This window comes from Dama dama, chromosome 32 (assembly GCF_033118175.1).
Source record: "Dama dama isolate Ldn47 chromosome 32, ASM3311817v1, whole genome shotgun sequence".
Lineage (NCBI taxonomy): Eukaryota > Metazoa > Chordata > Mammalia > Artiodactyla > Cervidae > Dama > Dama dama.
This window is the reverse complement of record NC_083712.1, coordinates 10221597-10236952: the sequence shown is the minus strand read 5'-3', so window position 1 is coordinate 10236952 and position 15356 is coordinate 10221597. Positions and strand designations below refer to the sequence as shown.

At 40.1% G+C, this 15356-nt stretch overlaps 1 protein-coding gene across 1 annotated transcript in view; it reads left to right on the top strand.

The window, feature by feature from the left end:
* The window catches only part of CSMD1 (CUB and Sushi multiple domains 1), a 1628138-nt gene that overhangs the window by 1258409 nt on the left and 354373 nt on the right, over positions 1-15356 (top strand). The window contains exon 18 of the mRNA XM_061134533.1: positions 2844-3032. Coding sequence (XP_060990516.1) covers positions 2844-3032 — 189 coding nt within the window. The remainder of the gene's footprint in view (positions 1-2843; positions 3033-15356) is intronic.

The window sequence follows — 15356 nt, the reverse complement described above, 5'->3', positions numbered from 1 at the left end:
AATGTGTGTGGAAAGTGAAGGTATGTGTCTGTGTAGAAAGTGAATGTATGTGTGTGTAGTGTGTGATTGTGTGTGTATATAGAGTGAAGGTATGTGTAAAAAGTGAATGTGTGTACAGAAAGTTAATGTGTTTGTAGAAAATGAGTGTGTTTGTGTAGAAAGTGAGAGTGTGTCTGTAGAAATTGAAGGTGTGTGGGAAGTGAAAGTGTGTGATTGTGGAAAGTGAGACTGTGTTTGAACAAAGTGTGTGTGTTTGTACAAAGTGTGTGTGTTTGTGTAGGAAGTGGACATGTGTGTAAAAAGTGAATATGTGTGCGTTTAGAATGTGAGTGCATGTGTAAAAAGTGAATGTGTGTGTAGAAAGTGAAAAAGTGTGCAGAAAATGAGTTGTGTATGTAGAAAGTGACTGTGTGTTTACAAAGTGAAAGTGTATAGAAAGTAAATGTGTGTGTGCATAGAAAGTGAATGTGTGTGTAGAAAGTGAGTGTGTGTGTAGAAAGTGAATGCATGTGTAGAAAGTATGTGTGTGTAGAATGTGAATGAGTACATAGATAGTCAAAGTTTGTGTGTGCAGAAAGTCAATGTGTTTGTAAAGAAAGTGAATGTATGTGTAGAAAGTGAATGTGCATAGAAAGTGAATGTGTGTGTAGAAAATGAGTGTGTAGAAAGTGAATGAGTGTTATAAAAAGTGAATGTGTGTGTGCTGAAAGTGAAAGTGTGTAGAAAATGAAAGTGTGTGTTTACAAAGTGAATTATATGTGTTTAGAAAATGAGTGTATGTGTGTAGAAAGTGAATGTGTGTGTGTGTAGAAAGTGAATGTGTGTTTAGAAAATGAAAGAGTATGTAGAAAGTGAGTGTGTGTAGAAAGTGAATGCATATGTAGAAAGTGTGCGTGTGTGTAGAAAGTGAATGAGGGTGTGTGTAGAATGTGTGTGTGTGTAGAAAATGAATGTGTGCATGTATGTGTGCAGAAAGTGAGTCTATGTGTGTGTAGAATGTGAATGTGTGTGTGCACACACTGGCAGAGAGAGAAGAGCCAGGTGTGTGATGGGTCTCGGGGCACACACTGGCCATCAGCTCTTGGTGTATTTGCCGCTCAGGAAGGGGTGTGAAATGTGTGCATTTGCTGCCATACTTTGCAACAAGTCATGCCGGTTATATCCTGTTGCTAAGATGAGAGGCATAGGTTAGTTTGAGGATTTCAGTTAGAACGACTAATTTTTAAGAAAAAAAAATCTTGGGAATAATGATGCTATATTTTTTTCACTTCTTTTTCTTTTCATTGTTTCACTTATTTTTCCCTTGGAACACTTCACTGTGCTAGTCCTTTCCGCTGCCTGTTAACCAGAGAGGTAAAGAGCAGACTTAAAAGGTGCAAAGTTGTTCATCCTGCCAATTCTGAAACCAGATGCAAGTTCAAGGGCTTCCTCTAGTGACCCTCAGGTTTGGTGATTCAGCAGGTCTCACTGAAAGTGTGTTCCCGACTTGTGTTTCTGCGCCTGTTGGAGAACATCACCATGTGCTTTAAGGAAGCCACATCACTTATTTATCTAAGAAACTCACTCCTTAGTGGCAATTCGTGTATTTGACTGAATAAGGGAGGGTATATTCATAAGATATATCACTCAAACTTTGGTAATATATATATGATCATCAGAAACATCCCAAATATCATTTTAGGAGAGTAAATAATCTGAATACTGGTAATAATTTTAAGAGTTTTCATTAATACTTCAAGCCATAATTGCAATGTTTTGAATCTTCCTGAGAGAGTTATACCAACAGCAAGTCTTTTTTAATGATTTTATTTATTGATTTATTTTTGGCTCTGCTGGGTGTTCATTGCTACTCAGGCTTTCTCTAGCTGCGGTGAGCAAGGGCTACACTCTAGTTGCAGTTTGCAGGCCTCTCATTGTGTGGCTTCTCTTATTGCAGAGCGCAGGCTGTAGAACATTCGGGCTTCAACTGTTGTGGCTCCTGGGCTCGAGAGCTTGGGCTCAGTAGTTGTGGCCACAGGCTTGGCTGTCCCGCAGCATGTAGAATCTTCCCAGATCAGGGTTTGAACCCACGTCTCCTGCATTGGCAGGTAGATTCTTTACCACTGAACCACCAGGGAAATCCACAAGTCTATTTTTTTTTAGTCCCTTTGAATTCCTAAACATTGCAATGATATTTTCTTCCCTTACTCCCTTTTTCCTCATCCTTTAAAGTGGAATGTTAGAGACAGAGAAAAGAAACTCTTGAAATGATGTGATCATCATTACTTGACTTTATATAGCACTTTATGTTTTAACATCTTTTAGCATAGGCTAATTTTATAGCCATCTTGAAAGTGGCTGACTTAAGTGCAAATTTGAAAAAATGAAGTATGGATTCGTGGAACGCAATTTTAGAAAATCAGCCTCAGTGCAGCTTTAATTTGCCTGATATGTGTATGAGCTTGGGTGAATGTATGCAAATAGATGAAAGTTGAAGTATGATTGCCAAAATCTACTGGCATATCGAATATGAGAAGGAGGAAAGAGACGGAGACAGAAAACAGACTTAGACTTTGTTTAGTACAGTTGATGGTTTTCAAACGAAGAGAAATTCAGGGAGGTCAGCAAATTATTCAAGATTTCACTCCCTAGCTACTGCCTGGTTATTAATGTAACAGCATACACCTGTCTACAGAAAAAGCAAATATTTGAAAATGTATTTGTCTTCACATGAGTGGGTTACTGGATTCACTTCCAGGTCTGATCATGTCTGGGAATATTGTGTATGTATTATGGCACAGATACTGACTATTTTTTCTATAACCCAGGAAGGTCCCCATATGATGGTTTTCCTTTGTGTCCAGGTGTGACTCTGGAGTCCGACTCCTGCCTGGATCCTGGGATCCCGGTGAATGGGCATCGGCACGGCAGTCACTTTGGCATCCGGTCCACAGTGACCTTCAGCTGTGACCCAGGCTACACGCTGAGTGACGACGAGCCCCTGGTCTGTGAGCAGAACCACCAGTGGAACCACGCATTGCCCAGCTGTGACGGTAGGTGGACCACAGAGGAGCCAGGAAGACGTGCACAGATTTTATTTAAACAGTTTGGGTGGTGAGCACTTTAGGGGGTGATTCAGGATGTAACTGAAACGGGACTTCTGTTTGGAAGCTCTTAGACCTTAAAAACATGGCTGTTTAGTGCTTGAAGTTTACCTAGAATCTTCTCTATGAGGTAGAGCTTCTATTTATAGAGAGAATTTTCCCACAGCAAGCACATTGTATAAGATCAAGCCCACAGATCAGTAGATGAGTGTGACCAGCGACCCAGGAGCCCTGCCTCATCCCAGTCACTGCCCGCACAAAGGCTACAGTTGCCTTGACCCTGAAGATTCTATGCAGAGGAAGTCATGCAGGATGTTTCTTTGCTATTTCCAGCTTCTTTCACTGTGACATCCAGGGCATGGCACTTAACTGCACCTCCTTCATTATCTGTTTCCCTGGATAATGCACCACCGCTGTTTATTCCAAGATACTTTGTACAAGCATTTGATTTATTTTGAGCTCCTTTTCCTGCTTGTTTGGCTAAGAGTGCACCCTCCTTCATGAATAACGTGTTTCCTTCCTCCTATTTATATTGGGTCACATACCTTTTTCTTATAGAATAATAAGCCTTGCTTATGTATTTGGAGCCCTCTCTTTTTTTTTTTTTTTTTTCATTTATTTTTATTAGTTGGAGGCTAATTACTTTACAATATTGTAGTGGGCTTTGTCATACGTTGACATGAATCAGCCATGGATTTACATGTACTCCCCATGGAGCCCTCTCTTTTGTTGAATCCAAGTATTGTGAATGCTTTCTCTCACTCTGTCTCTGTCCTCCTCCTCTTCTTGGTCTTTTTTTGAAGAATAGCATGTTTTCATTTGAAAATAATCTACTTGTTCAATGCATTCATTTGTGATTGGTGCTTTACAGATAGTGTTTAAGAAGGCTTACTACCCTCAAGTCATAAAGATATTCTGTTGTTTTCTTCTGAAAACCTTTAAAAACTTTAACAGCTTTATTGAGGTATAACTAAAATACTATAAACTACCTGTTTAATGTGAAAATTTTACTATGTTGTGAGACACCTATACATATATGAAACCATCACCATGATTAAGGATGTGTTCATCACCCTGAAAGCAAATGCTAGTGTTTTTTTTAATGTCAAATATATACTTTAAGCCCATCTAATATTTTTGTAAGATGTGATATAGTGTCTAGATCCATTTATTGATAAGATTGTCCTGTCTCTTCTCTGATGTGCGGTCTGTTCTGTCACACAGGTGGCTATATATGCATGAGTCATTGCCTTTGTCCTTTTGTTTATCCATTTGTTATTCATTCACTGAGTCATGTCCATCTCTTTGAGACCCCATGGACTGTGGCATGCCAGGCTTCCCTGTCCTTCACTACGTCTCAGAATTTGCTCAACTCATGTTCATTGAATCAGTGATGCCATCCAACCATCTTGTCCTCTGTTGCCCCCTTCTCCTCTTGCCTTCAGTCTCTCCCAGCATCAGGGTCTTTTCCAATATGTTGGCTCTTTGCATCAGATCACCGAAGTATTGGAGCTTTGGCTTCAGCATCGGTCCTTTCAGTAAATATTCAGGGTTGATTTCATTTAGGATTGACTGGTTTGATCTCCTGACTGTCCAAGGAACTCTCAAGAGTCTTCTCCAGCACCAAAATTCAAAAGCATTAATTCTTTAGCACTGAGCCTTCTTTATGGTCCAACTCTCACATTCATACATGACTACTGGGAAAACAATAGCTTTCACTATAAGGAATTTTGTAGGCAAATTGATGACTCTGTTTTATAATATACTATCTAGTTTTGTCATAGCTTTTCTTCCAAGGAACTTTAATTTCCTGGCTGCGGTCACCATCTGCAGTGATTTTGTAGCCCAAGAAAATAAAATTTGCCTTTTTTCCACTTTTTCCCCATTTATTTGCCATGAAGTGATGGGACCAGATGCCATGATCTTAGTTTTATGAATGTTGAAGTTTAAGCCAGCTTTTTCACTCTTCTCTTTCACCTTCATCAAGAGGCTCTTTAGTTCCTCTTCACTTTCTGCTGTTAGGGTGGTATCATCTGCATGTCTAAGATGGTTGGTATTTCTCCTGGCAATCTTGATTTAAGCTTGTGATTCATCCAGCCCAGCATTTTGCATGGTGAACTTTGCATATAAGTTACATAAGCAGGGTAACAATATACAGCCTTGAAGTACTTCTTTCCCAATTTTGAAAGTCTTTTGTTCCATGTCTAATTGTTGCTTATCTTTTAAATTTATTTGTATTTGAAGGTTAATTGCTTTATAGAATTTTGTTGTTTTCTGTCAAACATCGACAAGAATCAGCCATAGAAACACCCATGTACCCTCTCTCCCAAAACTCCCTCCCACCTCCTTCCCCATCCCACCCTTCTAGATCTTTACAGAGGCCCTATTTGTGTTCCCCGAGTCACATAGCAAATTCCCACTGGCTGTCTATTTTACACATGGTAAAGTAAGTGTCCATGTCACTCTCTCCACACATCTCACCCTCTCCCTCCTCCCCTCCCCCCGTTTCCGTAGGTCTTTTCTCTGTCTTCTTCTCCATTGCCGTCCTGCAAATAAATTCATCAGTGCCACCTTTCTAGATTCCATATATATGCATCAGTATATGATATTTCTATTTCTCTCTCTGACTTACTTCACTCTGTATAATAGGCTCTAGTTTCACCTACTTCATTAGAACTGACTCAGATGTGTTCCTTTTAATGGCTGAGTAATATTCCATTGTGTATATGTTCCACAGCTTTTTTGAGGAATCTGCATGCTGTCTTCCATTGTAGTTGTAGATTTACATTCTCACAAGCAGTGCAAGAGTGTTCCCTTTTCTCCACACCCTCTCCAGCATTTATTGTTTGTAGACTTTTTGATGATGACCATTCTGATTGGTGTGAGGTAGTATCTTAGTGTAGTTTTGATTTGCACTTCTCTAATAACGAGCGATGTTGAGCATTTTTTCATGTGTTTGTTAGCCATCTGTATGTCTTCTTTGGAGAAATGTCTGTTTAGGTCATTTTCCCACTTTTTGATTGGGTTGTTTGTTTTTCTGGTATTCAGTTGTATGATCTGCTTGTGTATTTTGGAAATTTATTCTTATCAGTTGTTTCCTTTGCTATTATTTTCTCCATTCTGAGGGTTGTCTTTTCACCTTGTTTGTAGTTTCCTTTGCTGTGCAAAAGCTTTTAAGTTTAATTAGATCCCACTTGTTTATTTTTGCTTTTATTTCCATTACTCTAGAAGGCGAATCATACAGGATCTGGCTTTGATTTATGTCATCGAGTGTCCTGCCTATGTTTTTCTCTAAGAGTTTTATAGTTTCTGGTCTTACAGTTAGATTTTCAATCCATTTTGAGTTTATCTTTGTGTATGACATTAGGAAATGTTCTAATTTCATTATTTTACACATAAGTGTGTAGTTTTCCCAGCACCACTTATTGAAGAGCATACAGGTTTCTCAGAGGACAGATAAGTTGGTTTGGGATTCCCATCTTTTTAAGAATTTTCCACAGTTTGTTGTGATCCACACAGTCAAAGGCTTTAAGCACAGTCAATGAAGCAGTTTATCCATTGAGAAATTTTACTTTTTAATTCTCAGAAAACTTTCTAAAGAAGTCTGGAGACAGTAAATGAAAAACATTGACGTCTCACTATATACAAATTAAAAGTTCCATTATTTTTTATTTTTATTTTTTAAATTAATTTATTTATTTTAGTTGGAGGCTAATTGCTTTATAATATTGTAGTGCTTTTTTCCCATACATTGACGTGGATTAGCCTTGGGTGTACACGTGTCCCCTTCCTGAACCCCTCCCCCCTCTCTCCCCACCCCGTCCCTCAGGGTTGTCCCAGTGCCCCGACTTAGAGTGCCCTGTTTCATGCACCAAAAAGTGCCATTAAAAATTTTAAAAGGTAAAAGAAAATGGTCAGATTAGAGAAAATGATTGCACTGTCTGTGTAATACAATTTTAAATGAGTTTGTCCAATAAACAAATGAAGGAAAATTAAACAACACAAATAAACCAATAGATCTGTGAGGGAAACAAACACACTGATGACTTTCAGAAGTGAGCAAAGGCCAGTAAATGGTGTAAAACAGGCCAGGAATCAGGAAAATGCAAGTAAAACACAGTAATATACCTCCCTTGTTGGATTTGCAAAAAGAAGTGCAGAGTTCATATTATTTGGATTCATTGTGGGATTATGAATCTGCATGTGTATTCTGCATTATTACTGGGAAATGTAAATAATATAGTTTCTTGTGAGAAAAAAAAGCATCTCAGTGCAATGCATATCATGTGTGTGAGCACATACACATAGGTAACTACACACACCCTCACAGAGTATGCACAGGAAATGGCTGGAAATAGACAACCTAAAATTATAGCTACAATTATATATTTATAACCTACAATTATATATGTATATATAATATAAATATAACTATATATATTTATAATCTAAAATTATAACTGCAAGGAAAATTTCCTCCCTTTTTGGGATGTTAGTAGGCTATTAGGGAGGGTGAAGAGACCTTTTTTAGCTCTTCATTTTATGGTGTTATTTGAATTTTTGTTGCCATGTTTTATTTTTGTATTAGAAGTCTAATAATAAAAAAATAAATAAAATTCATGTTTACGACTATGAGTGTCAGAAGGATACGAGCTACTGTACTATTTAAAAATTTATAAAACTTGAGTATGACCTAAATACTATACCAAAATGTTCACTCCTTATTTGGAGTCTTTACTAACAACAATTTTTCTAAGAACACTAAGTATAATAAGGGCCTAACCCTTAAAAGATTTCCATGTTATTCACACATAACTGAATATCAATCAATATATTTTATTAAATCACTTAATCCAAAATCTGGAAGTTAATCATAGGAATAATTTTATTGAAATGTTTACATGATATACAAATTCATGGCTCCGTTGAATGTCATTGTGCAGCTTTAATGATTTTATGGGCTAGAGCTAAAAATGGAATTTAGGAATGAAACTTATACAAGCTGCTCTCTTTTGTGCACTTGCTTTTGAGGTAGGTCAGTTGAGCATCTGCTCCAGTGGGGCTTCTCGAGTTGTTTCAACTGTGGATTTCCCAGTGTGAGCTGGAGAGACTGGCAGTGTAGGGTCCCCTGGTCATGATTCCACCGCGGGGCGGTGGTGTCGGATGGTGCTAGTCCAACACAGAAGACAGCCCAGTCATCAGATCAGCTACTTAATAGATTCTCGATCTAGTGAAGAAAACTGACATATAAAAATGAGGGATTGGGAATACATGTAAATCCATGGCTGATTCATATCAATGTATGACAAAACCCACTGGAAAAAAAAAATAATAATAATAATTTAAAAAAAATAAAATAAAATAAAGATATAGCATTCCCTAAAAAAAAAAAAGAAAAAGAAAAAAAAAGAAAAAAGAAAAAATGAGAGATTTATCCTAACCAGACCTGTCATTTTGAATGGACTCTTCTCAAAAGAGAACTATATGCGCATGTTATTGTTGACTTGATGTTTGCAACTTGCTTTGTTTAAATGTTTTAGTGTCTATCCAAGACTATTTTCCACTTTTATCCAGTCATCCTCATCCTGCAAGACCAGGTTGCACTCCACCTTCACCAGAATTCTTTTGCATTTGCTCCAGGTCACTAGCTTTTCTGACATCCATTTCTCCCATATGTAGTTCTGAAAGTCTAACTTTAGCACTTATAATCCAGTCAATCAAATGGTATATATTCTTAGTCCATTTGAACTGCTAAAACAAAATGCTGCAGATTGTGTGGCTTATAAACTACAGAAGTTATCTTTCACTATTCTGGGTGAAGACTCTCTTTGAGATCAGGGTGCTGCCAGCATGGCTGAATTCTTACAGGGCCCTATATTGGGGTGTAGACAGCCATCTTCCCAGTGAGTCATCTCATGGTGGAAAGGATGAGGGAGCACTCTGGGACCTCTTTTATCAGGGTTCCAATCCCAGTAAGGGCTTCCCTAGTGGCTCAGAGGGTAAAGCATCTGCCTGCAATGCGGGAGACCTGGGTTTGATCCCTGGGTCAGGAAGATCCTCTGGAGAAGGAAATGGCAACGACTCCAGTACCCTTGCCAGGAAAACCCCATGGACCGGGGAGCCCAGTAGGCTACAGTCCATGGGGTCGCAAAGAGCCGGACACGACTGAGCGATTTCACTTTCAGTCCCAGTAATGAGACCTCAGCCCTCGTGGGGCTTCTCTGGTGGCTCAATGGTAAAGAATCTGCCTGACAGTGCAGGAGATGTGGGTTTGATTCCTGAGTCAGGAAGATCCCTTGGAGAAGGAAATGGCTACCCAATCCAGTATTCTTGCCTGGGAAATCCCATGGACAGAGAAGCCTTCGGGCTACAGTCTATGAGATCACAAAGATTCGGACATGACTGAGCAGCTAAATCACCACCACAACCACCAGCCACAGTTCTCATGACTGGATCATATCAGAGGCCACACCCTTGATACCATCACATTAGACCTTAGGATCTCAACATGAGTTTTGAGTACGCATTCAGACTGTAGTGTTTACATATTCACATTTAATCATTTAGTACAGTCTCTTCTAGGAAGTAGCAATTGAAGAAGAACTCATCTAAAATAGAACCCTGGGATGGGAATCCAGTGCTGAGTAGAATTTCTCAAAATCTAATATTCAAAGAGGCGTTCTAGGCAGAGGAAATGAGCAAGCTCAGCTGAGTTGATCAGTGTGGAACTTTCTGCAAATTCCTGGAGGTTCAGTGAAGGAGAGTGAATGGAAAGAGTGGAATGACCAGAAGGAAGTTTTCTAGAAATGGCATGGGCATAGACTGGAAAGGGCCTTATGTGCTTTGCAAATATCTGAGATGCTGTATATTTGTTTTCCATAGAAAATGATCAGGTGCGTTTTATCTATTATTGTATCCCAATTTAAATTTATGTAGATTTGGAGTTTAAACTTTCTCAAAAGAGATTGGTAATGTTAACTATTTGCTTATGCTTCCTTGTAACCTGTCTCAGATAATAATACATTTATGATAAAAGGTGATTAATAAATCTGCACACTTTGGAAGATTTTAGAGTTTGATTGAGAAAGTTTTAGTCTGTCATGGTTGACTGTTTTCATTTAACCTTAAGAATTATTTTTGTTGCCTTTGCAAGTCATAAGCTATCTCCTAAACCCTATATGTTTTTATTGTGACAAATAATACATCAATAGGATATTTACACTTTCAAAAATTCACAGCTCTCAGAAAGGAAAGAAATCAGAATTAATTATAATATTTTATATCAATTCTATCAATATCTCTCACATCATATTAATAGCATTGCTGCATTTCATTTTTTTTTCTGTTTATACTTTAGATACTCAGGTTTTGAAGAAGCAAAGTGAACATTGCAATAAATTGGCCCTATTTTATTTGGTGAAAAACAAATGTAAGAAATCTTTGGAAAAGTTTCTATATTTTATAAATATTTTTGTAAACTCTTTGTTCTTTCCACAAGCATTTATTGGAAAACCACTGATTTTATAAGCACACAGTTGGCAAGTTCATAATCTATTAGAACAGAGAGAAGAAAGACTTATTTTTCAATCATCCAATGAAGTAAATGCTCTATTAGACACAGGACAAATGGTTGAAAATACAGAGATAAAAGAACTTGAAAGGCTTGGATGACAGCTTTCATGATGCATCTTTAGTAATGAGGTTGAGAGGAAAGAAAAGGCTGAAAGTGAAGAAGCAGTGAGAATCAGGCATAGAGTCATAAACACGGCCGGCAGGGAGTGAAGGAGAGAGGTGTGTTTGCTGAGGGTGGGTGCTAATCAAAGGCAGTTCAAGGGCCTGTCAGGCCGGTCCTGTGAGCCTGGCCCTGATTCCATGGGTGAGAGGTCTGAGGCTCGTGTGTGCTGTGTTCAAAGTGAAAGCCGGGACAAGGGCAGGGCCACCTCAACTGACCAGGTCTCCTTGATCCACAATTTTTTTTTTTTTTTAATCATGGCGTTCTATAGAAGATTTCTTTTGAGGAAAGGATTTCCATATAAATGAATGAGTGAACAAAAACAACTTCTGTAGGGCATGGGGAGTCCGCAAATAATCTGAAATGAAAATGGAATAATGTATTTTGTTTCTCTTTGTAAATTTTTAAAAACCAATACCAATATTAATAAAAGGCATTCTTATTTTATTTTTCATGAAAAAAAAAAGAAAAGTAACCTCATTTAGTTTTTTGCTTTAAATAGAACTTTATTAACAGTTTAAAGGAAAAAAAAAAAAAAGAGGAAATAATAGAAAAAGTAAAGAAACAAATCAGCCAGTATACTGCATGCTTTCATGTGCTAGTCTCTTCAAGGAAGAAGCAAGAGTTAGGAGGCAGGAGGTCGAGTGGACACAAACAAGCTGAAACACACCAGCTACAGAACTTTCCAGAAGTGAGGGGTGAAGACGCAGGCAGTGAGGGGAGAGTAGGGACCCACAGGTTTCATTCTGAAATGCTTAGGGAGCAGTTGCCAGTCCAGCTGTGGTTTGAGAAAGAAGTGAAGGTTTTTTTTGTTTGTTTTTTAATTGGAATGCCATTGCTTTACAATGGTGTGTGAGTTCCTGCTGTTCCTGCTGTGATTCAGCTGTGTGTGCACATCCATCCCCTCCTTTTCCTGTTTCCTTCCCATTTTGTTCACCAGAGAGCACTGAGCAGGGTTCCCTGAGCTCTGCAGTGGGTTCTCACTGATTTTCTATTTTATACATAGTATCAATAGTGTATGGGGCTTCCCAAGTGGCTCAGTGGTGAAGAATCTGCCTGCCCCTCCAGGAAATGTGGGTTCGATCCCTGGGTCAAGAAGATCTCCTGGAGAATGAAATTGCAACCCACTCCAGTATTCCTGCCTGGGAAATCCTATGGAGAGAGAAGCCTGGTGGGCTGCAGTCCATGGGGTCACCAGAGTCAGACACTTGACTGAGCGTGCATGCGATAGTGTATATCAGTGTTTAAATTGCGACTCTGAAAGCTGAGAGGTTACAAGTTAGAGCTCGATTCAGTTCAGCCACTCAGTCATGTCTGACTCTTTGCAACCCCATGAACTGCAGCACACCAGGCCTCCCTGTCCATCACCAGCTCCCGGAGTCCACCCAAACCCATGCCCTTTGAGTTGGTGATGCCATCCAACCATTTCATCCTCTGTCGTCCCCTTCTCCTCCTGCCTTCAGTCTTTCCCAGCATCAGGGTCTTTTCAAATGAGTCAGCTCTTTGTATCAGGTGGCCAAAGTATTGGAACTTCAGCTTCAGTTAGAGTTGGTGCTGTGGAAATAAATGGTATCTTTCAGGGAGCGAGTAGAATCTCTCACCTTTTCTTCCTCCCCCTTTTCTGCTGTTACCTCCCATGTGGAAAATGACTAGCGCCTGTGATATAGTCTACATGCCTCAACTCCTGCCTTCCTCCAATCTAGGCAGAGTAGACACTTTAAAATAAAATTAGTGAAGGCAGGTTTCTGGTTCTTTGAAACAACGACTGATTTGTTTGCAAACTTGAATTTCCTGGAAGACTTTGTGCATGGTCTGAGAAGATGAGGGAGAATGTGGGAATGACAGAAGCTGATAACAGCAGAATCTGCAAGGGGAGGGTTTTACTTAAAAGACCAGCAGGAACCCAATGGCCTTGTGGTAAATTGGCAGCTACTGGCCTGTCACTGAGCCAACTGTTAGCCCTGGGTAGACTGACTGTCTGCCTTGCCTCCACCCTTTCTTCACTCACTTGGCATTCATCGCCAAGGCCGCGTGGACATCACTTGCCCCGCTGAACTCTCTCACAGCACCTGCCTCTGAGAACCAGTTACGATTCTTGTCCTCAGAATAAATCATGCTTGGCTATCTTTTTATTAATTTATCTGCCTTGCCCACCTGAAAGTAAACTGGAAAAACAGGGACTTATCTGTCTTATTCATAGAAACAGCCCAGGTTTTAGTCTTTTTATCTACATCTGCATTCACAGTGTTGACGATCTCATCTTTCCACCCCTTGATCAAACCTCTCTCATGGGATCCAGACTTGCATATCTAATTACAGCTCCAATCATTCTGCATGGATGTCTAATAAGCACCACACTTGTGTGTCCAAAACTGAACTGGTTTACTTTCATAACCTGGTTCTCCCCCAGTCCATTTTTCCCACTCAGCCTTAGAACCTTATGATCATCCCACAATCTTCCTTTAACCTCATGGAACACACATCCCATTGACAAGGAAATCCTGTTGGCTCTATCTGCAAAACATGGGGTTTCTGACCACTTTTCACCACATCTCTGCTGATGTTCTGTCCAGGGTCTTACCTGTTTCACTTTCTGCCACCCAACCCCCTCCTCACATATCAGCCCAGCACCCAAACGAAAAGCCAGGTGGGCCCATGTCAGCCTCTGTGCGGGGCCCTTGGGTGGCCCTTCATCACACCAGAGATGGGCCATGCCCTGGGTGGGATCTGACCCCATAGACCCAGGGCCCGGGACTCTCTCTTCTCTCCCCACCCTCCCCACCAGATTGCCCCCCCCCCACCCCAGCAGACTTTTATTTTCTTGGGCTCCAGAATCACTGTGGAGGGTGACTGTGGCCATGAAATTAAAAGATGATTGCTCCTTGGAAGAAAAGCTGTGACAAATCTAGACAGCACATTAAAAAGCGGACACATCACTTTGCCAACGAAGGTCTGTATAGTTAAGGTTATGGTTTTTCCAGTGGTCATGTATGGATGTGAGAGTTGGACCCAAAAGAAGGCTGAGCGTCAAAGAATTGATGCTTTCAAACTGGGGTGCCAGAGAAGACTCTTGAGAGTCCCTTTGGACAGCAAGGAGATCAAACCAGTCAACCCTAAAGGAGATCAAACCTGAAGATTCAGTGGAAGGACTCATGCTGAAGCTGAAGTGCCAATCCTTTGGCCACCTGATGCGAAGAGCTGACTCATTGGAAAAGACCCTGATGCTGGGAAAGATTGAGGGCAGGAGGAGAAGGGGATGACAGAGGATGAGATGGCTGGATGGCACCGTCGACTCAGTGGACATGCGTGTGAGCAAACTGCAGGAGATGGTGGACAGGGAAGGAGGACAGGGAATCCTGGCATGCTGCAGTCTATGGGGTCACAAGGAGTCGGGCAGGACTGAGCGACTGAACAGCAACCAGCAGCCCACTCACGCTCTGGCCTTCATCCTGGTGATTTTGTCTTCCTGCAAGTTCTTCCCCACATTGCCAAGTGCTTCCTTCTGTCTCAAGTCTTTCTTCACAGGCCACCTCCTCAGTCAGGCTGCCCCACCCCTGACCCCGTTTATTCTGCCCCATGCCTGTTCTTCTTTCTGCATTTTCTTCCCTGGCATGTATCATCTTCCAACATTGTATATAATCAGTCATTCATATTGTATTCTCTCTTCTTCAGCTGGAACATGCACTCTGCCAGAGCAGAGATTTTTGTCTATTTTGCTCATAAGTAGCAGGTGCTTGGTAACTATTTTTTGAATAAATTAATGTTAAATGCTATGTTAATGTTATGTTTTTCATAATAAAATGTGTCAATGTAACTTTAAGATGTGAAAACTTTAGCCTCTTAAAATATTCTAGAACTCTTTTCAAAATTTTCTATTTTGCTGGCTTTTACCTACTTCTCAGTTTGCATATTCAAAGAAATTATCTGTTTTCTTAAAATAACATGCTGAGTGAGCATGGTGAGAAATATCACTTTTTCTACAAACGAGCTCATTCTTTTCTGAGTGCTATTTATGGAACAGCTTTTCTGACACATGATTCAGGATCTTCATGTGACAGTGGACCCTTGAATGGCACGGGGGTCAAGGGTCCAGAGGACCTGGAGACTGACTCAGGGCTGAACCTGGTCCCGTGCCCTCCCCGCCAGCTCCCCTGTGCCAGTTTGATCTGCTTTGATTCCTTGTTGGTTCAGCTCTTCCATTCTCAGGAAACGTTGGTAAGACTTAAGATAGAAAAGAAAAGAAAAACATCCACTTTTCAATTGTTTGCAAAATTAAGTTATATAAAGTTTATTCAAATTTTAAATCATCAATATCTTGCTCTTTTTCTTGTTTTTTCAAAATTTTTATAACTAATTATAAAATTTTAAAAAAATTTAAAATTTTTAATGTTAAAATGTTGTGTTGGGTCCTGCCACACAGCAACATAAATCAGCCACAATTATACATATGTCCTGCTCCTCCCTAGCCTCCCCTCCCCCACCCCATCCCTCCAGGTTATCACAGAGTGTCAGACGGGGTCCCCTGTGCAACACAGCAACTT